General features: G+C 36.0%; 1 protein-coding gene and 1 pseudogene across 1 annotated transcript; one reads left to right on the plus strand and one right to left on the minus strand.

Moving 5' to 3' along the window:
* The first annotated feature begins 614 nt into the window (after positions 1-614).
* LOC128026513 (diencephalon/mesencephalon homeobox protein 1-A-like) lies at positions 615-7,847 on the plus strand. The gene is made up of 5 exons (XM_052613756.1): positions 615-769; positions 4,914-5,080; positions 5,205-5,383; positions 5,471-5,870; positions 6,262-7,847. The coding sequence occupies exons 2-5, from the start codon at positions 4,927-4,929 to the stop codon at positions 6,678-6,680; spliced, it is 1,152 nt and encodes a 383-aa protein (XP_052469716.1). The 5' UTR covers positions 615-769; positions 4,914-4,926; the 3' UTR covers positions 6,681-7,847.
* Positions 7,848-13,012: 5,165 nt separating this feature from the next.
* On the minus strand, positions 13,013-16,605 carry LOC127939713 (5-methylcytosine rRNA methyltransferase NSUN4-like; annotated as a pseudogene).
* Between the last annotated feature and the right edge of the window lie 11,166 nt (positions 16,606-27,771).

Raw genomic sequence — 27,771 nt, forward strand, 5'->3', positions numbered from 1 at the left:
AATATTCATATTTGGCATTTATTCCATACTAATTTTAGCAAAACCTGTACGTTTCTACAAATCTGCTGTTATTCCTAGTAAAATAAATAAATAAATAAATAAATAAATAAAAACTGTGGTTATTGCATGACTTAAACAAACTATAAATCCCAAAATCAAGCAAACAATAGAATCCATACATGAATCCATGTAAAATTAGTTCAATGATCAGATTAATGCTTTGATGCTTTTAAAAAAAAAAAAGATCTTACCTAAAATGCATAAAAAAATGTAGGCCTACGTTACTAATCAAATATGCATAGGGCTAACTAATCTTTTTATACTGATGCCAGCATTTTATGTTTATTCTCACATAACATAAGGCTATTGTTGTTCAAAAGCAAAAGTGTGTGTTAGTAAACATTAGTGCACTCAAGTCCGTGATTTAAGACTTCAAGTAGGCTAAAGGGTCAATTGGCTCCGAGTCCACATGCTGCCAAAAAATATCGTCGAGCTTTGATTGACAGCTTTAAGGACCAGTAGCAAGCTTCCTTGATGTAACGCGGAGCTCTTTAAAATCCCACCTCAAAGCGCGTGTCAATAGATGGACTCAATGTTCTGAGAAGAGCGCGCAAGGGAACGATTTGGAGTCGACTGATACTTAGCGGATACATTTGAATGGCTCTTAGACTTTGAGAAACGCTATAAGGACATCTGGGAAATACTCCGGGCTACGAGCAACACAATTTCAAGCGACAGTATAAAACACTGGATGAAGGACAAGACTGAGGTAAGAAACGATTTTTTTTATGCAATTGTTTGCGTAAAAAAATAGTGATAAACCAATGAAAGATTTAAATGTGTAAGTTTAGTAACAGCCTATCTAAAATGTATTTTAGCTTGAATAATAATAAATAAATTATGCTTGCAGGTTTTTTTTCTTTACTCTTCTTATAGACATATTTTTTTTTTATTTCAAAATGATTTTTTTTTCCTGAGATACAAAATTGTATTCCAGAGGAGGGGAAAAAACTCCATTACTAAAAAAAATATTACTTAAACTTAAGTGTGACGAAGAAATAACAAAACTCAATAGTTTATGTTAAGCGTGTGCCAGGGTGCCTTCAGCTTAAAATGCAAAATTTAAATTAGCGCCTTAAAAGTGGGTTAAAACTATTACATTTCAACTAGAGATAGGCCAACTTAGAGATAGCCCAAATTGTATAAGATAAACCTCACTTTTAACATAAATGTGGGGGGCCTTGGACAATGAGGGGTTCAAATATATGAGTGACACTTTAAATATGTGTCATATGAGACATGATAAATAGTGTCCCCGGGTCAAATGGGGTTTTAACACTAACATTTCTTTATAATTTAGTCGGATAAAAAGTTGCACTTGAAATGCCAATTTGCATAATGAGGTTTTAATAATCGAAGCATGTAGTAGTGTCACACTGCCTGCAGCAGTAACGGGCAGACGAACAGACTACAATAGCAGCGAGACACAGTATTATAATAAGCCGCCCTTTATGCTAAATTAGTTGGCATGTGGCAAAATTTTGACGTTTAGCAAAGTTCGAAAACAAATATTTCACAAACATGAATGATAAATCATACATTATAATTGTTAGGCCTATTATTATTGCCATATCTGATCGTATCCTACTAAACCAGCATTTGATCGCTGGACAGTTGTTTTCAGTTTTTATTAGGCCTACTATTTTTTTTAAGTGTGTATTCTTTGTTTATAACTTATTAGTAGTATTTTTTTGTAAGCTATAACATCCATATGCATTTGAATGGAATGACGATGAATGAAAGTAGAATACGTAAGTTGATAGGTCTGTAACACATCTCTTTAGACACATATTGCTGGGAATACACACGTGAGCATTTCTTGAAGCCATGCACACACATGTAATCTCACTGTACGTCCGTGTCAGCGGTGATGATAAATGGAGGTCTACACAGTCGAAACCTATTTGCACTTCCATTAGACGGGGACCCAAATGGGGATCAACATGCATATTTTACCCGCAGAGAAGCCATACATCATAGCCAAAACGTGGCCCCGGGCGATGGGATAGGGGGCCGCGAGAGAAGGGAGGGAGAGAAACGGACCCCATTCAATTCAAATACTTGGGGGAGAAAAGTAAATGTTTAGCAAAGCACCTTCTGTCCAAGCGAATTAAACTATTCCCTATTGTCCTTTGATCACATTCAGACGGTGCGCTGACTTAATAGGCCTAGTCCGGGAACGGGCACTCCCAGTGTCATTCAGAAGCTTCCACTCTAAGGAGGGTACAAGTGTTTCGGTGGCCTATAACAGATAAATATAGCACACATAAGCCCCTTTCACACTGCACGTCGAACCCGCAATATTCCCGTAACATTGCCTGGTCGCCTTCTGTGTGAAAGCAACCACGTCCCGGAATTGATTACCGAATCGAACCCGGGTCGGGGACATAGTAACATTGCGGTAATCGATCCGGAACGAGCGCTGTGTGAACAAAAGCCAGATCTAATTCGGTATCGAAGTGATGACGCGCGTCATCGCGCGACTTTTTTACCGGCTGTTTTGAAGGAAGATCAACATTCGCGACGAAAACATATGTGCAAACTGTAATGAAGCAGAGATCAGTTAGTTCCTCACTTTCCGCGCTGACGCAGAGATCGTTTGCTTGCTTCAGTTAAAGTATAACGTGCCAAGCTTTGTCGACTCATACATTACACGTCACGCGCTGATGTCACGTGTCGTTACGGGATCTTCAAGGGTTGTGTGTGAAAGCACGCACATATACCGGGTCATCACTGGCAGTGTGAAAGTGCCAAATCTAGCGACCAGGGAACAATTACAGGAACACTTTACCGCTGTATTTGCCGGAATGGCAGTGTGAAAGGGGCTATACAAACACAAGCCCTCCAAACAAACTTCCTCCCCTAATTTCTGTATTTGATCGCCGGTTAAAAAACTGCATAAGATCATTTAATGTAAATAAATAAATAAATAAATAAATAAATAAATAAATAAATAAATAAATAAATAAACTTTTAGCCTAGCTTTACTTGACGCAAAAAATATTATCCTATATAAATGTAGAAATAATAACAACAAACAAAAAGCAACTACAAAATAGGTCACATAATCTACTAGTTATTTAATTATTAGGCTAAAATATGAACAATAACTGGATGATCTAAATAATGTCGGCTACCATTAAGCTTTACGGAAATTATTTTTGAACTTAAATTAGTCATGAAACAAATATAGGCAAACGTACGCAAGTCGTCACAATGCGAAATAGGCTACATAATGTTTTCCAAAGAATGTCAGAATTATTATTAGGCTATAAAATAACTACATATAAATATATAATAATAATGATTATTGTTATCATCATTATTGCTACAGTACTGCTCGAAAATTAGCCCATAACTTCAAATTGTAATAGATATTTAAATGCAATTTGATTTAGATGAATGATGCATGTTTTAGACATTTCGTTTATTAATTTCATGTAGGCTACAAACGAATTTAATTTAAGTAAGTAACGAGTAATTTAAGTGCTGGTTGGAAATGCAGTTTAGTATAAAACTCGAGGCTGTTACAAGTCCCTGGCCACCCGCCATGGGCGGAAGCATACTTTCTCTCTTAATAATGCGCAGTGCATTAGCCTCGGAGATATTCGTGCCTGTCAACCACCTCTATACATCTAATCGTGTCCTGGAGCCTTTCATTTTTATCTATGAAATCTTAAACCGGCTGTGAAAAATGACTGGAGAAGCACGACATTAAACCTCATGGATATGTATATATATTTTTTAATTAATAGCATCCCGTGCAATCAGCTAAATTGTAAATATTACGTTTCCAAGTTCTGTAAGCAGGCCTAGCATATGAATGAAACCATGAGTGAAATTAAATTTCGATGACAGAACTGGCATAATGCAGTGGGTATCGAAACATTCCTTGATTGCTTAAAATAGATCTCACAAAAATCAATCAATTTTTCACTGACAACTGTTTTTAAAAGATTTGCTACGGTAATTTGGCTCTGTCTATCTATGCTTACTATATCTAATTTAGTAAGCATAAGTCGGAGCTCATTAGGTAAACAAGTCATAATTGCACCAATTAATTCCTTGTGTATGATTAATGGATTGGACAAAACAATAATTGGATAATAATGAACAGAGTTCCGCTTATAATAGCGGATTTTTAAAAGAACTATATGAAACTCTAGCTATAAATTGACAGTCTATATTGATTTATTACATATAACTACGCGTTTAAAGGAAATCTCTGTCTTTAATTTTATAGCACTGCCTTGGCACTTATAGCACAAAAGTGTAAAATAATTATTCATTTATTTCTTAAATAGGCATACACTCTTAAAAATAAAGTTGCTTAAAAGGTTTTTCAAAGTGATGCCATAGAAGAATCATTTTGGTTCCACAAAGAACCATTGAGTCAAAGGTTCTTTAAAGAACCATCTCATTCCTACCTTTTTATAATCTGAAGAACCTTCTTTCGCCACAAAAAGCCTTTTGTGAAACAGAAAGCTTCTTCAGATTATAAGGTTCTATATGGAACCATTTAAACAAAACGGTTCTTCTATTGCAATGGCACCATTGTTTTTAATAGTTTATAAACCATAATATTTAAACTAAGAGGCCTATGTTTCCGAAATTAATTATAATGACAGTAGGCTACATTTTGTCCATTTATCGTATACATTGAAAAATATATTGCGGCTAGTTACCTCCTCACACGAACGCCACTTTAGTTAGAAAGCATCTAGTCTGACTTTTAACTTTGACTTTAACTGTCAATCTAACTTTTGTGATTACCCTAGAATGTATGTAAAATGTGGTTTAACACATGGAAAAAGCTCAATGTTTAAACTCATTATAGCTCATTATTTTTGCAGATATATTTGAATCATGCAACACTACGGAGTGAACGGCTACTCTCTCCACGCCATGAACTCCCTGAGCGCAATGTACAACCTGCATCAACAAGCGGCGCAACAGGCGCAGCACGCGCCTGACTATCGGCCGTCCGTTCACGCGCTCACCCTCGCGGAGAGACTGGCTGGTAAGTGCGTTCTCGTTTTCGTTTTTTCTCTCTTTCCCTTTAACACACAGAATAATTGTGATAGTAGGCAACACTGAATTAAATATGCCGTGTCTTTTCTCTTCCAACGGCTGTACATTTCAAGATATCATACTTGAGGCTCGGTACGGCTCTCAACATCGCAAACAACGCCGCAGTCGCACCGCTTTCACGGCCCAGCAACTGGAGGCGTTGGAGAAGACCTTTCAGAAAACGCACTATCCTGATGTTGTGATGCGGGAGCGCCTGGCCATGTGCACCAACCTACCTGAGGCACGCGTACAGGTAAGGGGGAAAAATCCATCTTTGAAGGTTTTTATTTTCTACAAATATGTTTATTTAGTATGTGTTTATACCTTGTCTTTTCATCAGGTTTGGTTCAAGAACCGTCGTGCAAAATTTCGTAAGAAGCAGCGAAGCCTCCAAAAGGAGCAACTGCAGAAGCAGAAAGATGTCTTGACAGATGGACCCCTAGCAACAAACGATAAGGATGATGCCTCTTCCAGCATAAATCTTGAAAACCAGCCACCTTCATCATCCTCTTCTTCCTCATCCATGGAAGCAGAGGCAGCTCCTCACACACTGGGATCAGAACTCAGCGTTGAGCTTAATGTGACATCAGCAGAGCAGTCAGGCAGCGAGTCTGCCACAGAGGACAACGCAACCGACAAGGAAGACGAGATAAAGCAGCACAGAGAAGATCTGAAAGTTGAGAAAGAACCAGCACCTGGAAACATTTCTCCTCTTTTCAAACGTCTCAGCCCCAAACCAGGTACGTATTTACTATTTATTGCTCTTCCAGTTTCATTGTCCTCATTCTTAAAAATAAAGGTTCCTCTTTGGCATTGATGCTTCCATCAAGAACTTTTAACATTCATGCAACCTTTCCACTGCACAAAATGTTCCTTAGATTGAAAAAAAGGTTCTTGAATAAAATGCTCTTCACACCAAGAATAAAATGTTTCCTCTAACAACTATTCACTGATAGGTTCTTTGGGGAACCAAAAATGCTTCTTATGGATTCGCTTCTAATAAAACCCCTTTGGAGCCTTTATTTTTAGAATGTGAAAGGATTCATGAAATACCAGAATGATATTTTGAGGGTGGCAAATTACTAAGAAGCATTTTGATCTAAATCTTGAAAACCATGTTTGTGTCCTTAGATTCTCCTCTTGGCTCCCCGGCTATCTCATCTTCCTCTAGTGAGGTGACCGGCGGGATCTCTCAGAGTCACTCATACTCCTCGTCTCCGCTCAGCCTTTTCCGTCTGCAGGAGCAGTTTCGCCAGCACATGGCAGCTACCAACAACCTGGTTCATTATCCATCTTTTGACATGGCGACGCCACCGTCTATACCATACCTGGGCATGAATGTCAACATGCCAGCGCCCCTGGGCTCCCTCCCCTGTCAGTCCTACTATCAGTCTCTATCTCACCACGCGCAACAGGTTTGGAATAGCCCTCTGCTTCAGGCCTCTGGAGGCCTTCCTAGTCACAACAGCAAGACCACCAGCATTGAGAACCTACGGTTGCGGGCGAAGCAGCACGCGGCATCACTGGGCCTGGACACGCTGCCCAACTGAGCAGGAGACTGAAAACTACCTGAGCAAGGGGAAATCTCTCTACAACTACTAACATGCCACCAAGACTTCTAAAATTAGGGCAAACCCTCTGAATTGTATGGGAAACTTTTTTTTTTTTCTTTTCTTAAAATGAGCTTGAGACTAAAAATCTTATTTAGAGGGCTTGTTGTTTTGAAGCTTAAATACACAATAAAATGGTAAAGCTCTCATTTAATTCATTATGATATACATTTTTTTCAGCTTTGCATAAAAAGACGGGGAGGTGCTGGATTAGGTTTAGTGTTATTTATATGTTTTGGATGGGCGGAGATGTTTGATATAAGCACTTTTTTGGAGAAGATCTCAGCCAGTTTTATGCACTATAAACCAGAAACTGAAAGTAACTTTCTTTTAAATGATCGTGGTTCCCAAATACACATCACACAACTTGTAAATGTAAATCTTGCACAACTAAATAGATTAATTAAACCTAACCTGGTTAATGTTCGGGATTAAACCACAGTACATTTAGGATGGTTGGGTAATGAGGAAATTATTTCATTGACTACATACGCAAAGCTTTTAATTACATGTAGCCTCAGGCAGTGGGAGAAATGCAATTATAGACCATGCATATCATTGGAGATTGCCATATTAATACTCTAACATAAAGTAGTGCACTTAAGTGCATATAAATGATACAACTGAAAACAATCCTGAATAGTGAGTCAAATGCTGGATAGTCCAGTACAAGAGAGATTCTTAAATGGAAAGCAAAGCACTTCCATGTATGGCAGCTTTTCCCCCCTTTCAGCTATTTTTTTTTTTTTTTTGTCCTCTCAGTGCTGAGCTCTCATTGTGTTTGTAAAGTATTTTAATATGTATAATACAAAGTCTATCTATAAATGTTTACTGGTAAGGCAAATGTAAAAGTTCTATGTTTTAGATTGATAAGAATTTAACCCCGTGGATGATTCTGCTAGCTGTTCCTTTGTAAGATTGTAGTAGGTGGGCCACACAGCCCGCCTGCATCACCCCCATATTATTTAACCTATACCTGTAAAGTCTGGTTATCTTTGTAACTCTTTCATTGTCACTGTGAACATCAATATAGAGCCACTCACAACATCACACAAAGTGGTGAATTTGTAGCCTATATTGGTGGAGAGTGTTCCAGAAGTATACAAATATTTCCCTGTCAATTGTAGAATTTTCAAATAAAACATCAATAAAACATTGCTTGGACATCTTTATAAATATAAACCATATTTTTATTTTCTCTTGTTTACCGTCAACATGCCCCATTAAATAAATCCAAATTAGACTGTCATTATGCAAAATGAATTTTTTAAAATGCATGTTTTTAAACAATTTCACATTTCAATTTTTTACTTTTTATTTATTTATTTTTTTTACTAAATGTAAAGTAAGTTAGAATTAGGGGTTTACGAAGTAGCTGAGAAACAGGGTGAAAATAAAATCAGGGAGGGAGGAAAACAGAAAAAAAACAATAAAAATAAAAACAAGGAAAAAAGAGTGAGGAGGACAAGAAAACAAGGTAATCTTAGAAAATAAAATCGTTGTGGGGACATAAGCCATCCCAGATGAAAAAGCAGGCCATTATTGCTGAAGAATGACACCCTGGGGCCGTGATTATGCTACTATTATATAATAAACAGTGTGGTTTGTCAAAATACATAAGCCCTTTGCTCACATAAAGGTCTCCCCTCTATGTGCATTTTACCAGAGGCTTGATGCCACTGCACCCATGTCCTCAGTGTCTTTGATGGGGCTGCATTTTAAAGTGCTTTATGCCATATTTGAATACAGCTGATTGTAATGCATTCTAACATTCAACCTTTTGAGTAGATCAAAACACACTAGGGACTGCAGAATGCTTCATTATAAAAAAAAAAAAAAAAAAAAAAAAACATCAACAACAACAAAAAACACTATGCAACCCAGCAATTAACCTGTCAAGTACAATGTTCAAGCAAGTCAGTAGCATCAATATTATCTAGTTTCAAGACTGGCCACCTTAAGACATGCAAATACAAACAGGATCCAAGGGTTTGATGCAGATTATGTGAAAACAAGGTCAATTACTATTTACTGACTCATGAAATGAGACAACGTATGAAATAGACCACAATTGGCTTCTATACAATTTGCCAAAAATCAACGCTTTGAAAAATAAAAAAGTAAATTATAGATGCTTTGAAATTTTAAAGATTCATGTGAAAACAGAAAACAGTACATGTTCCTTGATTTATTCAGAAGACGAGTCTGATTTAATACGTTCTCATTTATTTGATCTCTTTGTCTTTTTAAAATGTTGATCATTAGCAAACTGCATGAAAATTAAATTAGGTTGTGTAATTAATTTGTGCTGACCCCAACAAAAAAGTTAAAATGTATACAGCCGTTCCAAAACACACATACGTTTCTACACTTTGCATGAACAGTCATTACCCTAAATGAGAAATAGCCACAAATTAATATTTATTTTTTATTTTTTTTAAGCATTTTGAAATCAAATGCTGGTCAAACTTACCCCAACACAACCGGAGAGTTTTAAATGGTATTGTACCAAAACAAATAGTTATTGCCGCAGCATCCTAATTCAATTAAGCAGTTTCTAAATTCTCCTTAGTGTTTAATCACGTGTCACTGTCAGACAGTCAATTACAGATATCCACAAGCACAAAATGGACATCAAGTATGGCTAGCACAAAAATCACAGTGTACCATTCAATCAGAACTTTTCTCCCCTCATGCTCTCTTTTTTGGTTTTAGCTGCATGGAGATTAAAGCTGCTATCACAAGGAACCCCAGCCCATTGAGGAAGTGACAGGCACTGCCGGAATATGATCCTAATCCTTTTCCCAACATTCTTTCAGCCTGCTGGCACTGCAATTTTGCCACATACTCTCCAAGCTGTCAGCTGAGGTAAATCTCTCTAACAGCACATTGCTCAGATACACATCAAAGAACTCCTAGAAACCAAGACGGCTGTTAAACCTGAACATAAATTAATGTGATTTAATATCTTACATTAACTTATTTAAGAGAGAGAGAAAAGTAGCAGCGTGACTGAGAAAGCACTAATGATGTGACGATGACAACAGGTGTTTGAACTACAGGTCACCCTCTTGGGTCCCAGCTCTCTTTTCTGATTCAATTCTCTTATTTTTATCCCTCAGTTATCACAACCCCACTTAATCCTCTTAAGGGCAAAGAAAACCCCTTTGCTGGGGGGGAGAGCTCACCCAAGCCAACCGCAGCACTCAAGAACCTGTCACCAAGGCACTGTTTCAGTCACACGTAATTACACATCAATGCCATGACATGGAGAGTCGCATTGTGGGCATGCAGAGAGAAGCTCAATACTCTTTGAAAGCAGGACACAGTCATATGGATGAGTTATATCTCAAGTCTTCACTGGACACTTGAGAGTTAGGCAAGACATTCCACTACTGTGCAAGACTTAAGCAAAGACAATAATACAAATAATACAAATAATAATAATAATCATAATAATAATAATAAATCTATTGAAATGGCCATTGCCTGTGAGGATTTATTTTCTTAATGGTAGATTAAACGGGAAGATTTATGATGTGGTAATTTTGTGGTAAAGCATCATGGGACAGTTTGTAGAAAGCTGCTTCAGCAGAATGATTTAACTGTGATTATCTGAATGCTGCATCAAATCAATAATGACGGACAATTAATTTAAATGTTTTTGAACAAAGTCTTATGCTAGCCAAGGCTACAATTACAATATATGCATATGCAATACACTTCAAATCAAAAGTTTGGAATTGTTTTTTAAGTAATATTATTACAAACATTTTTTTATGAATTTATGAAGTCTTTGTAATGAAGTCCTACAATTTAATGTAACTCTTTATATGGATTTATTTTAAAATGTTATTTATTTCTGTGAGGGTACAGTTGAATTTCAGCAGTAATTACAGTCTCCAGTGTTACACGACCCATCAGAAATCATTCTAATATGCTTACGTACATTTCTTGGGCACAAAATCAGAATGTCAAACTGATGCCTGAAGGAACATGTGACACTGGAGACTGGAGCAATTACTGCTGAAATTCAACTGTACCCTCACAGAAATAAATAACATTTTAAAATAAATCCAAATACAGAGTGACATTAAATTGTAGGACTTCATTACAAAGACTTCATAAATTCATAAAAAAAATGTTTGTAATAATATTACTTAAAAAACAATTCCAAACTTTTGATTTGAAGTGTATTGCATATGCATATAATACAAACTAATGTCTGCAGCATTATGCAAGTGATAGATACTGACTTCACAGGACATTTGTGTGTCTTAAATAAATTGCTGATTCAATTGCAAATTAAAAAAGCAAAAATGTTTAATTAAGAATTCACTGTTCAGCAAGAATTTGATTCCTGGATTACAATTTAAATTATGAAATATCTATAATTTAATTTAATGAAATTAAATATAAATAAATCATTACACTGAACAGACATTTGGAATCAACATCTGGCCCCCAAGTTGACTGTCCTATCATAAAAAGTCCCTGATGCCAGTCCCCCCTGGATTCACAGTCTGAAGAGTGAGTGCTGAGGCCTCATGCTTCAGATATGCAGCTCGAACCACAGACATCCTAGCAGTAGGATACGCCTCAGGCCAGAGCTTCACACCACTTACAACAATCGGATATCTTATCACTGTAGTGCCTAAGGTCAGGTGTTACCTTTTATGTGAATACGATGTTACAGCTTGTGGACATTTGAACAAATCTTAGATACAAATGATGAAATCAAAGGAGTGAGAATGACCATTTGGAAGGGCCCTGAAATTTTGAAATAAACTTTGTAAAAGTTCCAACAAGAACAGTGGGTTGTGTGATTGAATCATCAATAGTCCTCCCCTCCCACTCCCAAACAAAACACTCATGTTTGCCTTTTCCAGGGGAAGCTGTTATGACTTTCACCCACCTACTGACATCTGAGATTCCATCATTATGAGGCCTCAGCGTCCAGACGATATTCCCAACATGTTTCTGTCATTACAAAGATCTACATCCGATTTACATTAATGGCAAGGTGCTCGCCAAATGATCAGATGCCAGCATTCTCAGCAGTGTCAAAGTCAATAATGAATAAAACGTATAGATGAAAATAACTTGTTCTTAATGGTCCCTCTGTCTCCTGAGTGTTAAAAAATTTAAATTTATGTAAAAGCCCATAGGAAACACATATTTACAATACGTTTAGGTAATCACAAGATGCAGGCATGGAGAAATATCCCGGCCGAGAGAGGCAGTCGATGCAAAAATAGTTTTTATGTGTCATTAATTCTCTTTGCATTCCCAAATAACCCTATATTACCGCGGTAATACAGTAATCACTCACAATCGCACAGAAAATTATCTGCACTCATCTGTGGAATAAAAGGCGAAGGGGAAAACGAGAGGAAAGCATCCCATTTTAGTATCCTCTTGCGTCCTTAATGTTCAACAAAAAGCCGGCGAATAAACGACTGCTCGGCCAATCTCGACTCTGGCAGCAATGGAACAGTTTCCGAGCAGCTTAATGATAGCAGGGAGTCGATGGTTCTCGTCAGCCCCTCTTCTTAAAATGAGCACACATTTTCATGCTACATTGCCTGGAATAGGCGCAAGGTTCATGGACAACCGGGGAAAATTGAACCTTTTATATTCTAGCAGAAAACAAAACACTCCTCCGATGCCAAATCTAAATGACAAACATTAGGTGTACAAGTGCTGCAGACACATCAGCCCATACAGCATTCATAAGAGCGTTGCTTTGCTTGCTCATGGATACTCTTTATCCTTATAATGAATAAGTTATTGTGAACACCATATTCAATCAAAATGCCTGTGTATAGGGATAAACTCAAATTTTCCAGTCGGTTTGTGGGCAGCTGATACATGAAATTTCAACCAGATTCCATAGTTTCCTTCTACGTGAGACTGTTGTAAAGAAAATTCTATTATTATTAAGTATTCAGCTTTTAGGCCTCATATTAATTGAGAGACTACATAAAAAATAAAAATAATAATTACTCAAAAAATAATGTTAAAAAAAAAAGTTTAAGGACAGTGAAGTTCATGGTCATTTCTGTTAATTATTCAGACAAATAAGCTGCTCCGTTAATATAAATAAATATAACATTCAAGATAATTGTAAAAAGATGAGTGTCATGTTTTAGCCCTCTCCATGACAGGAAGATACAGTGGTGTTTGAATCATACTTAAAGACAGTGTCAGTATACTTTTAACAACTAATAGTCAGTTCTATAATGGTTCGTGGAAGCCCCCTACTGGCCAAACCTGGGAATATGTTTCCCAGTTTTCAAAACCATTTTCAAAATTGCTTTAAGTTCCAAGTTAAGTAGTTGACTTGTCATCATAGCATGAATGTTGGCTTTAGCTTTTCAATGTTCTACACAGGAGGGCAGAGTTAAATGGAAACTGTTTTGGTCTTTTCGCGACATATTTTAATAAATCTGATCATCCAATAACAATTTACAAAAAAATGCTAATGATTTTTCACTATTTCATTTATGACAGTAAATTGTTCCAAGGTGGGTTGCCAGTCTTATAGCTGGAAAAAGTTCCATGTCTGGTCACTAGGGGGGCACTACTGAAGCACAAACGTGTGATAAGGTCAGAATCAGATAATAATATCTGAATGTCCATATAGTTCAATCATTGTAATTTACACACATACATTGGTCCAAAGTTGGCACACAGGTGTGGTAAAACCAACTCCCCTCACTAAATTGTGGCGCAAAGTGGAAAGTGTCAGAAAAGCGTTGCACAAACCATCTGAGGTCCTGAACCTGCACTCGTGATTCCCAGCTCCTGCGGAGTGAGACTTAAGGCCTGTTGCACCACACATTCATTCTGCAGCTGGGACAGGGAACGAGTAGAGTACACTACGTGTCCACCCTGCCGTGTGGCCTGGATTCCAGCCCTGGACAGAATACAAAACATCAGATTGATTAGATGTCAGTTCTCAGTCAGTCTTCATGGACACATGTACATACAGTATGCTATTACAAAAAACATTGAACAAATTATGAAAAAACTGCCCAATGAATGAGTAACAGAAATTGAGAATTATTAAAGGTCACCCAAAACTGATTATTTGTATTTTTAACCTTAAACTGTCGCTTCTTACCAAAATATGACTCCATAATCCCTAATTATATTTATTTCTGTGACAAAATCCTTTCCCTGCTGTCCTTTTACACCAAAACCCACTGATATATCCCATTATATACAGTATATCCTGTTTCAGAAGAGATTCACTGGAGAAAGCAGTATTATGGACTATTTTAGCTGTAATCAGCATTTTGATGGATTTGTTTTTGGAATGGCCTAAGGATGAGAAAATTGTCAGCAAATTTTCATTTTTTGGGGGCGAACTTTTCTTTTAAGATGCTTGATGGGTATTTTGCACCATTTAAAAAAATACTTATAGACACAGCTGTGTTTGCAAGAGGGGAAGTCTGTCTTTGGTCATGGAGCTAAAATTATTGTTCTCTTTCACCAATGAAGTGTCTGTCAGTGGTGCAGAAAACATTTACAAGCACCTGTAAAAAGATGGAAATGAACTGAAGGTATTGCCACAATACCCAGATTTGTGCTGCTGTCATATGCTTGGCAGAGATGCATGCTGTAACCCAGTGATCCTCAAATCTGGCTCGCGAGATCCAGTTTCCTGCAGAGTTTAGCTCCGACTCCAATTAAACACACCTGCCTGTGATTTTCTAATGATCTTGAAGACACTGATTAGCAAACTCATGCGTGTAGGGTTAGAGCTAAACTTCGCAGGGAAGTGGATCTCGCGAGCCAGATTTGAGGATCACTGCTGTAACCATACAAATAGCAGATGTTAGATATTTTTGCACTGCAATATAACATTTGGGTTCAACACAACTTTATACTGTTTATGCAAATAGTCTCAACAAGGGTGCATTTATTTGATGAAAATATACGTTTTTAAAACATATTTAAAATAAGATTTACAATTTACAAAAATAATTAGGCTACTTCATGTGGTGACAAAGCTGAATTTCCGAGTTATTGCTCCAGTCTTCAGTGTCACAAGATCCTTCAGAAATCATTCTAATATGTTTATTTGGTGCTCAAGAAACATTTCTTATTATTATCAATATTGAAAACAGTTATGCTTTCAAAAGAAATGTCTTCTTTTTAAAAAGGCATTTATTTGAAATATAAATCTTTTGTAACATTGTTTACAACAGAAGTAGTGTACATGCTGTGACTGAAAACGCTCACTCGTTCACTAACCCCTATATTGTAATGCAGTTGAGTTCACTATATCAGAAAGGAGGGAAATAAACACTTATACAAACTAAACACTATACAACTATATTATACATTATCCATAAAATTTCATTTCATTTGTAAAATTCAGCAATGTAATATTGTCTCTATTTCACTTATGTTTTTAATAAGTAATGATTAATAAGAAGGTAAAAACTAACTAACGCTAAAGCAGAAATAAGAAAGATGTATCTCTTGTTCTTGTCCAGTCGAAATCAGAGTGCACTGTGTGTATAAAAGAGTGAACGAATGTAGGGAATATTGTTCACTCAGAATCTGGACACCACTACAAAATGTCTAATACCTGATATAATGCACAATATGGGACAGGGAGAGGTTTCGGACACAGCTATTGTTGTAGTGCTGGCTCTATTTTTTTTTTCTTCTTTTTTTTTCTTATGAACATGATAGAAAAGAAAAGAAAAGAAAAGAAAAGAAAAGAAAAGAAAATGTAAGTGCTAGTATTAGTTGATTAAGTTTTTTGTAAATGAGTAAAGACGAAGACGAATTGAGATCGGGAGGTCATTCCACCAGCTGAGCACAGTCCAGGAAAACCTCTTTGGGATGGTACCACAAGATGTCATTCACTTGCAGAGCGCAAACTTCTGGAGGGCACATAAGACTGAACTAGTGAGTTTAGGTATGTTGGTGCCGTGCCAGTGGTCAAATCCTAACATTTGTTTTCTTAGTATAACATATCATTCTCTTTTACTTCACAAAACAGGCCATTCTTTTCCACACATTTTTCGGGAACCTGGCAGGTCGTTCGCCCACAGATAAAGAAAAAAACTGCATCTCTTCCATTAAGATTCTTTGAGTGTTGGCAATATGGCAGTTTACATACTGACTGAATGTGTCTGCAGGAGAGCAAGAGTCTTCCCTCCTGGAGCTGCACATAGATCCAGCATTTGTGTGTCCTTGCTGGACATCCAGCACTATAGAACAGGTAGCACTGAGGCAGCATCCAGAAGATGATATCCCAATATGCTACTGCTGTTAGGTCAAAGTCAACATGATAGAACATAATCAACTTAGGACAATTTTTTAGAAATCCTCACCTAGCTGGTTCAAATCTAGTTATGTCTCCAGTCCTTGGGGGAAAAAAGATATTTTATATCGGGTTCCAACCCTGTTGAATCTCTGTGTGAGGTTGTGGAGTCCTGTGAAGATTGATGGACTTCAGTTCTAGAACAGTCAATACTGATGAAGTCTTTCTATCCCTGAGATTCTAAATCTATTATTACATTGGGTGCTGAAGTCATGCCATGCTAACACAGCATGGCAACTTGAATAGAGGGACAAAGTTCCTTTAATAGTATACTGTAGCTTGTGTCAAAGTTGTGCAGAGTGGTTTTCAGTGGCAGAAAACTTGGCCTTGTTGCTGCCTAATGGAATACAGAGGAACAACACATTATGTAATCTATTACTTACACTTTGCTTTTATTTTGAAAATGAATGCAACCTCATTACTTACCCATTTTGTTTTAACTCGATACCATCGCTGAATAAATCTAATAGAGTCTTTAAATGTATTTATACAATATCTTGTGCATATGTACGCTGCCATGTTTGTATCATTATATTTGCACATACAATTGATTTATTATGAATACGTAAATCAAAATAATATTTTTTTTAAATAAAATCGATTAACAAATTACCATACAATCTTGGTTTTTATAAAGCGCTCATAACATTAGAACGTTTCAGATAGTTTAATTGTTAGTCCCAACTATTGCGAAGGCTTAACTCATGAATATTAAACACACAGTTTATGACATTAAGTTCATAGACTGTATAAAAACATACTGACATTGATTGCAAACATTTAATAACATTCTAATTTAATATTCATAGCCAAGTCAAAACTTCACAACAGTATATTTTTCCAGCACATACATGTTCAGCCAGATCTTGCACCTTTATTGGCTTTTTTGTGTGAATTTACACCATAGATCATGACATACTCATAGATCAATTACAAACCTATACAGGTATTCAAGTGCAGGCTCTAAGATGGTTTAGATCCTACCTGTCTGATCGCTACCATTTTGTTTATTTAAATGGGGAGTCATCTCATTTATCACCAGTAAAATATGGAGTGCCACAAGGATCCATCCTAGGTCCCCTTCTATTTTCAATATACATGTTGCCCCTTGGTAATATTATTAGAAAATCTGGGATTAGTTTCCACTGTTATTCTAATGATACTCAGCTATATATCTCAACGAGACCAGATTAAACTTCTAAATTATCTAAACTAACAGAGTGTGTTAAAAATTTAAAAGATTGGATAACCAATAATTTTCTCTTATTAAATTCGGATAAGACAGAGATATTAATTATTGGACCAAAAAAACAGTACACAGAATCTTGTAAATTACAATTTGCAACTATACGGATGCACTGCTACTTCTTCTACAGTCAAAAATCTGGGTGTTATATTAGACAGCAACTTGTATTTTGAAAATCATATTTCCCATGTTACAAAAACTGCATTCTTCCATCTTAGAAACATTGCCAAGCTACGAAACATATTACCTGTTTCAAATGCAGACAAGCTAGTTCATGCATTCATGACCTCTGGACTATTGTAATGCACTTCTAGGTGGTTGTCCTGCTTCCTCAATAAATAAGCTACAGGTAGTCCAAAATGCACCAGATAGAGTCCTTACCGGGTCAAGAAAATATGATTATATTACCCCAAGTTCCATGTCAGTTACAAATTATCATTACTTACCTATAAGGCCCTAAAGGGTTTAGCTCCTGCGTACCTAACTAGCCATATACCACGTTACAACCCATCTCGCTCCCTAAGGTCTCAAAAACGCTCTGGAATAGCCTTCCTGATAATGTTCGGGGTTCAGACACACTCTCTCTGTTTGTATCTCTTTGGCCAAGCATTCGAATAATGCATCTCTTAAATTGTGACTGCAGTTGTATCTGATCAAATGCGCATTCTTATTCTTTAGCTTGGGTTAAACTAATTAGTTTTACTTTGTTGGAACAGCAGCTATGCTAATGTTTTGCCACGGGATTCACATCCTGTGGTAACAAGGATTTACACAAGCTCCAGTCTGGATCCAGAACACCTGAGAAGATATGATGCTGACCCTCAGAGGACCTCAGATGATGCTAACCTTGAATCTAACAACAGAACTAACAAACATTGCTACAAGTGTGACTGCATCATATAATAATTGCTGTTAATAGTGTTCATCGTCTGGCTGACTACGTCTTGTATTAACTTTTTCTGAAAAATCCTGTCATACGCACACAAACTGACAGTCACCACTTATAAGCTACTACTAAATATTGTAGAAACGTAATTTTCTGTAAAGTTGCTTTGTAACGATTTGTACTGTAAAAAGCGCTACACAAATAAACTTGAATTGAATTGAATTGAATTACAGCCTCAAGTATGGTTTTTGAAAGGAAAATGATCACATATGGAGAGCCTGACGAGGTGAAGTAATTACTACTAACTTTCAAAAGTTTCTTCTGTAGTTTAAAATGTATTTGAGGCTATGCAACTTTTAGAGTTTTATTTATGTTACATTCAAGGACCCCTGAATAAAGAGCAGGAGTTCCTGTTAAATATTGTATAGAATAGAGTTTCGTATTTAAAGCCTGGCCTTTAACAATGTGTGTGTGTCTATATATATATATATATATATATATATATATATATATATATATATATATATATATATATATATATATAGTCTTGCCCAAATATAAAGGCACCCTTGGTAAATATGATAAAGAAGGCTGTGAAAATTTATCTGCATTGTTAATCCTTTTGATCTTTTATAAAAATAAAAAATAAATCACTTTCTTTGGATAATAAGACTTATGAAATAAATGTTTTTCTCTTATACACATTGGCCACAATTAAGGACACCCCTAGAAATTATTATGAGTAAAATAACTCTGAAGTATATTCCCACTCATATTCATAATTTTGAGTACTCCAGGGTAATTACGTTCATGAAATTATCCAGCCATTGCTTCCTGTTTCACAGAAATATAAATGGGGGAAAACAAAGCCCAAATGCCCTTAATCATCCATCACAATGAGAAAAACCAAATAATATATTTCTGATGTACGCGAAAGATAACTGAGCTTCACAAATTTGTGAAGGGGCTTTAAGAAAAGAGCTAGAGCAGTGAAAATTCCCATTTCCACCATCAGGGCAATAATAATCAACAGAAAATGTTACGAAACTGCCTGAAAGAGTAGAAAATGAGTGTCGTGGACTGGAGAGCAGCACCACCAACATGGAGCTGGAAATCTAAAGGTTCTGAAGTGATCCTGGATGAAGGAATGATCTCTGATCTCTTGTCAAGTGTTCTCTAACCTCATCAGGCATTGTAGGAGAAAATGTTTGAGCTTTTAAACTGGCAAATGGAGGTTTAAAAAGAATTCAGTAAAAGGGTGTCCTTAATTGTGGCAAATGTGTATTAGAGAAAAACATTTATTTCATAATGATATTTGCCCCCATTTCAAATTCTTAATATCCAATGAAAGTTTAGATTTTTGTGATTGTTTTTAAATAAAAGATCAAAAGGATTAACAATGCATATTAAAATTTCACAGTCTTCGTTGATAATATTTACCATGCCCTTATTTTTAGGCATGACCTTATATATATATATATATATATATATATATATATATATATATATATATATATATATATATACTTGATCATGTTTACGTGACAAGTTGTGTATTCATAATAACATGTTACGTAGTATTTGGTACTATACATGTTACTAAATTTGTGTGGCTTGTCTCTTATTAGTAGGGGAATGGACAATGGCAAAGAAAGATCCTGAAGATGGTGCTGATGGAGGAGGAAGAATATTAAGAGTATAAACATTAAATAATTCTGTTATAAATGTCTTTTTGGTTTCATTTTTGAAAGAAAGGCAATGTCTACTGCCACCCATTGGGACTTTGTTTACTTGCAATTAGATCTACCCCATTTAAAAAAAAAAAAAAAGAGCCTAAATAAATACTGAAAGAGAGGTGATTATTCGCCATATAGAGTGTCTGGCCCCCTCAGTACCCTACAGTATCTGCTGTATCTACACATGCGGAAGTGCATTTAAAGTGTACAGCACAAGTATCATACAATATTTACATGTTAAAAAATCTGCTAAAAAAATATAGCAGTTGAATGTGAGAGGACCTTTTTTTTTTTTTTTAAATGGGGTAGATCTAATTGCAAGTAAACAAAGTCCCACTGGGTGGCAGTAGACATTGCCTTTTTCGTGGCTAGTTTCTCCTTTCTTTAATTTAAAACAGGGATAGGCAACTCTGGTCCTGGAGGGCCACTATCCTGCAGAGTTTAGCTTCAGCCCTCATAAAAATTCACCTTCCTTTATCTATCTAGTAATCAGTAAAACACCGATTGCCTTGTTCATGTGTGTTTAATTAGGGTTGGAGCTTAACTCTGCAGGATAGTGGCCCCCCAGGACCGCAGTTGCCTATCCCTGATTTAAAATTTTCAGTTGCTGTGAAAAAGTAATATAGTTTTGGCCTTTTGATAAAGAGACAATCCTTGTTTGGATTTTGAAACAATAGTGTTGTGAATTAGTAAGAACATCCCATGAAAGTGTGTTTATCATTCGATTGAACCGATATTTGGCAGATATGCTTACAGACAGCTGGATTATTATTTTTATTATCATTTCTAGAAGTTTCTTTAGAAGTTTTTTTAAAAAAGTAAAGCATATCATTTGTGCTCTATTCCCGGCAATGTATGCAATTAGGACACTGGGTACCATTTCACCTAAGCTCAATCCCACCGGTCACAATAGTGACTGTAAAAAAGTTTACATTTATAAAGCTCTAAAAACCTTACTGACTGATGTGTTAGTGTACTTCCTGCAAATATGAAAAAGATAAAGGGTCTCAATTAAATATGTGCAGTTTCACGTAATTAGTGCAAATTGTCACATGAGCAGAGCAGTTTACTTCCTGTTTGCACCTTGAGAAGATGATGGCTGCATTAAAGCTCCAAAACTAAAGGCTAGTAAAGTGTCTTAACATAAATATATGACAAAGATGTTTGGTACACATGATCTTTAGGGTGTCTAGTATAAATATATGCATTCAGATATCTTTAGTTTCGTTAAGTGTGGTCATAGAATGAGTAAACATGCTCATGGTCCATGACCAACATGCACATGACCAGTGGGATAACAGTGAACTTAGAATATAAATCTAATCGTAGTTGCTAGTGAAAATGACAATAACATTTTCAGTGACAAAATGTAAGTTAAAAATTCAGATGTTAAAAAAATTTACAATAATGATGTTGTAATACTATAAGCATTAATTAATTATATATATATATATATATATATATATATATATATATATATATATATATATATATATATATATATATATATATATTGTAACAGAACATAAAACATTTTTTTCACACACTTTTCCAAAATAATAATAATCAAAAAAAATATTGATTATTTCAAAGGGTTACTAAAGACACTTCATTTGGATATTTTCATGTCCGGGAAAAATTGGGGATTAAATGGTTAAACTAAAAACTAATTATAAATGTAACACATTTCCGCTTACTTAGATTTTCACATTTTCATATTTTCTTAATTTGAAAACCACTGCCACAAGCAAAAGGCACTGATAAAACTTTATTAAACTTGGTTAAGGCATATTTCTAAAAAATAGATCATTAGTTGAAAAGCAGGGTATCATAATTTACCCAGTAAGAAACACTAAATGAATTAAGAATTACTTAATGTTCCAGATGCATTCATGCACACAGTGCATATGAAAATGAGAGCTTCACATCACCATTCTTCTTATTGCTCTGTCCAAAAAAAGTCATTCACTGAGGACTGGGGGAAGAAAAGGAAATTAAAATCGGAGACCTATAATAAACTTCCTAAATCAACGTAAGCCTTGTTGAAATTGAACAATTTGAATTCTCAACACTGTAAAATCATACAGCAATTTAGCTTCCTGAGGGACTTTTATTAGACAATCTAAAATAATTTATATCCATCTTTTAAACTGTGCCAGTCTAACACAGAGAAAAGTATTCATCTGAGGAACAGAATGATTGTCCAGGGTGGACTGACCTGCATGAGAAGCCTCTCTTTCCTCAGTCTCTTAGAAGAGCAGCACGTTCTGGTTGGCCTACTCGCGGATCAAAGTCCATCACACACAGGCCTTCCAGACTCCGGGCCCGTGACAGAGCAACATAGGCCTGGCCGATCTCAAGCACACGTGCCAAAGAGATCTCCAAACAGTTTAGAGTCATGCCCTTAACACACCAAACAATCAAGATACCTGCCATGAATTTCATTCTATAATCAATTGTCTTTCATAGAAATTAGGTTGTAGGAATAAAACCAAATCAAGTCATTGTGGGATTTTACACTGGAGAGACCCACGTGATTATACTGAGGAAGTGATTTAATAGATTTTCCTCAGTTCCTCTAGTGAGAATTGGCAAGCATGGGCAGTATTTCAAATACATGTCTTTGAAATACAAATTACTATTTTGTATTTAAATACCTTTGAAAAAAAATATCCAAATGTATTTTGCATTTAAACATTTATTCTGAGTATTTTTGAATTTTCTAAATAGATAAGGTATCAAACTCCTTATTAGACTGCTGATTTCCTGCAGGGATGGACAGTATTTTTGATACATGCATTTGAAATACTATTTTGTATTTTAAATACCTTTGGAAAAAGTCAAATGTATTTTGTATTTAAATACATTTAATCTTAGTAAGTTTTAGTTTTTAGTGTTTTTCTATACTTATTGATACCGGAAATAATCAGTCTAAAAAAGAGCTTTGGCAAAACGTATTTTATGTATTTTGAAACAACAAAAATACTAAGATTAAATGTATTTAAATACAAAATACAAAATAGTATTTTGTATTTCAAATACATGTATTTGAAATACTGCCCAAACCCCTGAACACTGGAACATAGACACATGCAATGTTTTCAAACGTTTGCCAGACAGCTGATTGTTAAACAGCGATATAACTTTAACAGTTCATAAGTGCAGAAGGCACAGTCAGAAAAGACAGGTAAACCTGAGGACTAGTTAATGAGTCAGAACACAAACCAAATGATAACCCTTAGCATCTGTTCACAGATAAATAAAAACACTATTCCTGAGTCAAGTCATTTCATTTTAACAGCATTTTCAATAAAATCACATGATATTTTCCTCTAGGGCTCAAAACAATATGAGCTCAACAGCACAATTTTATAAAATTAGATTTCATTCTATGCATTGAGCGGATGCAGGTTTGACTGGGTATGGCACATGTTGGGACATGAGAGCAGAGCTCACCTGACTCTTGTGGATTGAAACGACCCAGGCCAGTTTCAGTGGCAGCTGCTGTCGGCTCAGGCTGATGCTTTAAACATCCAACGCTCTCTCTTTATTACCTCAAATGCCCCGCAAAGGAATCGCAATCGGTGGGGGGACCTGCAAGGGGAGGGGTGGTCACGATTGATGGTATGTCACAACATCTCACAGAATGTTTAGATCCTATGAAATATGTTGGTTTTCTATAACCAGCCAGGTACAGAAATTAATGAGTCAGTGAAGAACCAGATGCAACCAGCAAACCAAAAATCACATCTCGCACATCTCCAGTTTGAAATGATATGTCTGTATGACTAACCTGACAACTGTTTGAGTTTATTCTCATTAGTGAGCTCCACATCATCCTTGTGTGTGCACAGCCTGGTTGCTAGGATACCATCACTCTCGATGCTGTGATTGGCACTTCTCAGTAGTAGTGCAGTAACTTCCTCTGTGACTCTACAAAATGGATAGTCACTTTTACAATGAGATTAATTAAGTTGATCAGTGGAATCAATTAACATCTTCATTGATTACAAGATGAAGCTTGAAAGTTCCCAACTACAAGACCTATACATTTTCAAATTATTCCTACAAGAACCACCTTAGATTGTAGAAAAAAACTGACGCTAAACCACAGGGACTGTATAGCAATAACACTCAGAGCCAGTGACTCACTGCACTGAATTGTGGATGCGATGAGAACTCAGTACCTGCCCACTCTCACAGCCTGGAGGAGAGAGATTAACCCTTTATCTGTTTGTCTTTGCACCTCCATCAGCTCCATGTTCATATGGATACATTCCCCCAACTTCTCGACTTCTCGGCAGGCAAAATGGACGTTTTTTATCATATTATCATATTCTGCCAAACACAGTCAGCAGGTACTCAAAAATTGTATTATACACAAAAACAAAACAAAACCAACATTTCTATTTTACATTGCAAATCATTTGTAAATGAAAATTGTCATGATTCACTCAGATTACAAACCCATTAAACATCTTCATCTTCAATACAAAACAGGGCCCGGTTCCCCAAAACGTTCTTATCGCTAAGTAGTTCTTAACCTATTCCTTAACCTCTCTCTTAACCTTGTGGCACGATTCCCGACACGTTCGTAAGCTAAGGATATCTTCTGTAAGTCATACAATTCTGATTGTAAAGTACCTTACCATTAATATAAAAGTGTATTACATATTTTTTAGTCGTTAAACCTATGTCAAGAAGCGGCACGAGTGGCACAACAATGGGATGGATGATTAGCGAGGGATACCCGGCATCGATTCATGAGCAATCGATGCCAACTAATTCAGCACCCTGACTTTGGACAGCGCTCTTGTTACGTCGGACGTAAGAGGCAGCGTGCTAAGAAGCTTCCTAAGGGACACTTCGGGGAACACACTTAGGAACATAAAAAACTTTGGTAAGATATATCTTTCGAGGTCTTCTTAGCACGCTAAGAGTGAACGTTATCGGGAAACCGGGCACAGATTTTTAATTAAACTTCAAAGTCCGAGAGATTCATGTCACAATTTAAACTTTGATGCTTTAGAGTTCATAAAAACATGCTAGAAAGAAATCCATATGAATCTCTATGTGATGTTTATGTGAATATAAGCCTAAATTAAATCTGTTCATCGAAGTGATAACATTTTCTTCAGGTGATTTAGTTTAAAACACTCAATATATATATATATATATATATTCAAAAAGTTAATAGAAAAAAGAAAAGAAAAGAAAAATGTTTTATATATATATATATATATATATATACACACACACACACACACACACACACACACACACACACACACACACACACACACACACACACACACACACACACACATATATATATATATATATATATATATATATATATATATATATATATATATATATATATATATATATATATAAAACATTTTTTTTTCTTTTCTTTTTTCTATTAACTTTTTGAAGCCTCAAAGTTTCGGTGGAAAGGATTTGCAATGTAGAGACAAATCTTTCAGGATTTGTTAAAAAGTTTCTAATTTGCATTTTAAAGATGAGGGAAAGTCTTATGGGTTTGGAACATGAGGGTGAGTAAGTGACTTTTTATTTTTATTTTTTATTGAGTGCTCATTCACAATGAGGTTAATAAATATAATTATAATTCTATAAGAAAAGTTAAGTATGGCACTGACACAGAGGAACAATAACACCAAAATTAGAACCAAAAGCTGATAACAAAACAAAACAAAAAACACTGAAAGTCAAAGAGTGCCAGCATTTGAAGAGGCAGCTGTTGTGTAACTGCATAACATGCAAATAATAAACAGAACACCATCATTTGATGGTGTGGGAACAACTATAGTTATCATTCTTGGTGTGAATGGGCCTTAAGTGATGAGTAGTACCTGAAAACAAAAGTTTGCCTTGTCCTTTCCTTTTGTTAATGGTGGAATTTGAAGTCTCCACAGACTATAAGTTGAATTCCTCCAAACAGCTCAGTGGATCTTCTGATGGATCTAGAATCATAATATACGATGACACTTGTCAGAGAAGGTGAGCATTTACAAACATGTACAGTACTAGACTGGGATTTTTTTAAAATTTGTTTATGGATTGGTTTGAATGGTGTTCATTTGGAGAAAATCCAGTGACAAAATCAGATGCAACTAATCACATTAAGAAATCTTGGCCAACTGAAATGTATGAACATGAAAAGTATGAGCGTGTACAGCACTCAATACTTAGTTGGGGATCCAGTCTGTGGCACTGCTCAGGTGTAATGAGAGCCCAGGTTGCTCTGATAGTGGTCTTCAGCTCTTCTGCATTCTTGGGTCTGGCATATCGCATCTTCCTCTACACAAAATCCCATAGATTTTCTATGGGGTTAAGGTCAGGCGAGTTTGCTGGCCAATTAAGAACATGGATACAATGGTCCTTAAACCAGGTACTGCTAGCTTTGGCAGTGTGTGCAGGTGCCAAGTCCTGTTGGAAAATTAAATCTGCATTTCCATAAAGTTGGTCAGCAGCAGGAAGTGCTCTAAAACTTCCTATTATACGGCTGTGTTGACCTTGGACCTCAGAAAACACAGTGGACCAACACCAGCAGATGACATGACACCCCAAACCATCACTAACTTTGGAAACTTAACACTGGACCTCAAGCAACGTGGATTGTATGCCTCTCCTCTCTTCCTCCAGACTCTGGGACCCTGTTTTTCCAAAGGAAATGCAAAATTTACTTTCATCGGAGAACATAACTTTGGACCACTCAGCAGCAGTCCAGTCCTTTTTGAGAGTGGCTTAATACAAGGAATGCGACAGCTGAAAACCACGTCTTGTATACGTCTGTGCATAGTGGTTCTTGAAGCACTGACTACTGTACATCTGCAGTCCATTCTTTGTGAATCTCCCCCATATTTTTGAATGGGTTTTCTTTCACAATCCTCTCTAGGGTGCGGTTATCCCTATTGCTTGTACACTTTTTTTTTTTTTTACCACATCTTTTCCTTCCCTTAGCCTCTCTATTAATCTGCTTGGACACAGAGCTCTGTGATCAGCCAGCCTCTTTTGCAATGGCCTTTTGTGTCTTGCCCTCCTTGTGCAAGGTGTCAATGGTTGTCTTTTGGACAACTGTCAAGTCAGCAGTCTTCCCCATGATTGTGTAGCTTCCAGAACTAGACTGTGGGGTGCTGTTGGTGCAGTGGATAAGACACCTGCCTTTTGTGTGAGAGACGCGGGTTTGAATCCACTGTGAGACACCAATGTGTCCCTGAGCAAGACACTTAACCCCTAGTTGCTCCAGGGGCGTGCGATCTCTGACATATATAGTAATTGTAAGTCGCTTTGGATAAAAGCGTCAGATAAATGTAAAATTTAAAGGCCTTTGCAGGTTTTTTGAGTTAATTAGCTGATTAGAGTGTGGCAACAGGTGGCTTCAATATTGAACCTTTACACAATATTCTAATTTTCTGAGATACTGAATTTGAGATTTTCCATAGTTGTCAGTTATAATCATCAAATTAAAATAAATAAACATTTGAAATATATCAGTCTATATATATATATATATATATATATATATATATATATATATATATATATATATATATATATATATATATATGTTGTTTAAGAGAAAAAAATAAAATAAATACTTTGTAGTTTCACAAACTAATTAATTATAATTCATTACATAATTCATTACAATTGCTAAAGAGTAATTAGCTGGAGAGATGGATTTACTTATAGTAGAGTTAATGAAAGTCATCATGAACACTGTAATATTTAAAGCAGATGTCATCACAAGTGTAAGTAGGGAAGATTTTAAAACGAGTGGTTCGTTCAGA

The sequence above is a fragment of the Carassius gibelio genome, chromosome A2, assembly GCF_023724105.1.
Source record: "Carassius gibelio isolate Cgi1373 ecotype wild population from Czech Republic chromosome A2, carGib1.2-hapl.c, whole genome shotgun sequence".
In the NCBI taxonomy this organism is placed as follows: Eukaryota; Metazoa; Chordata; class Actinopteri; order Cypriniformes; family Cyprinidae; genus Carassius; species Carassius gibelio.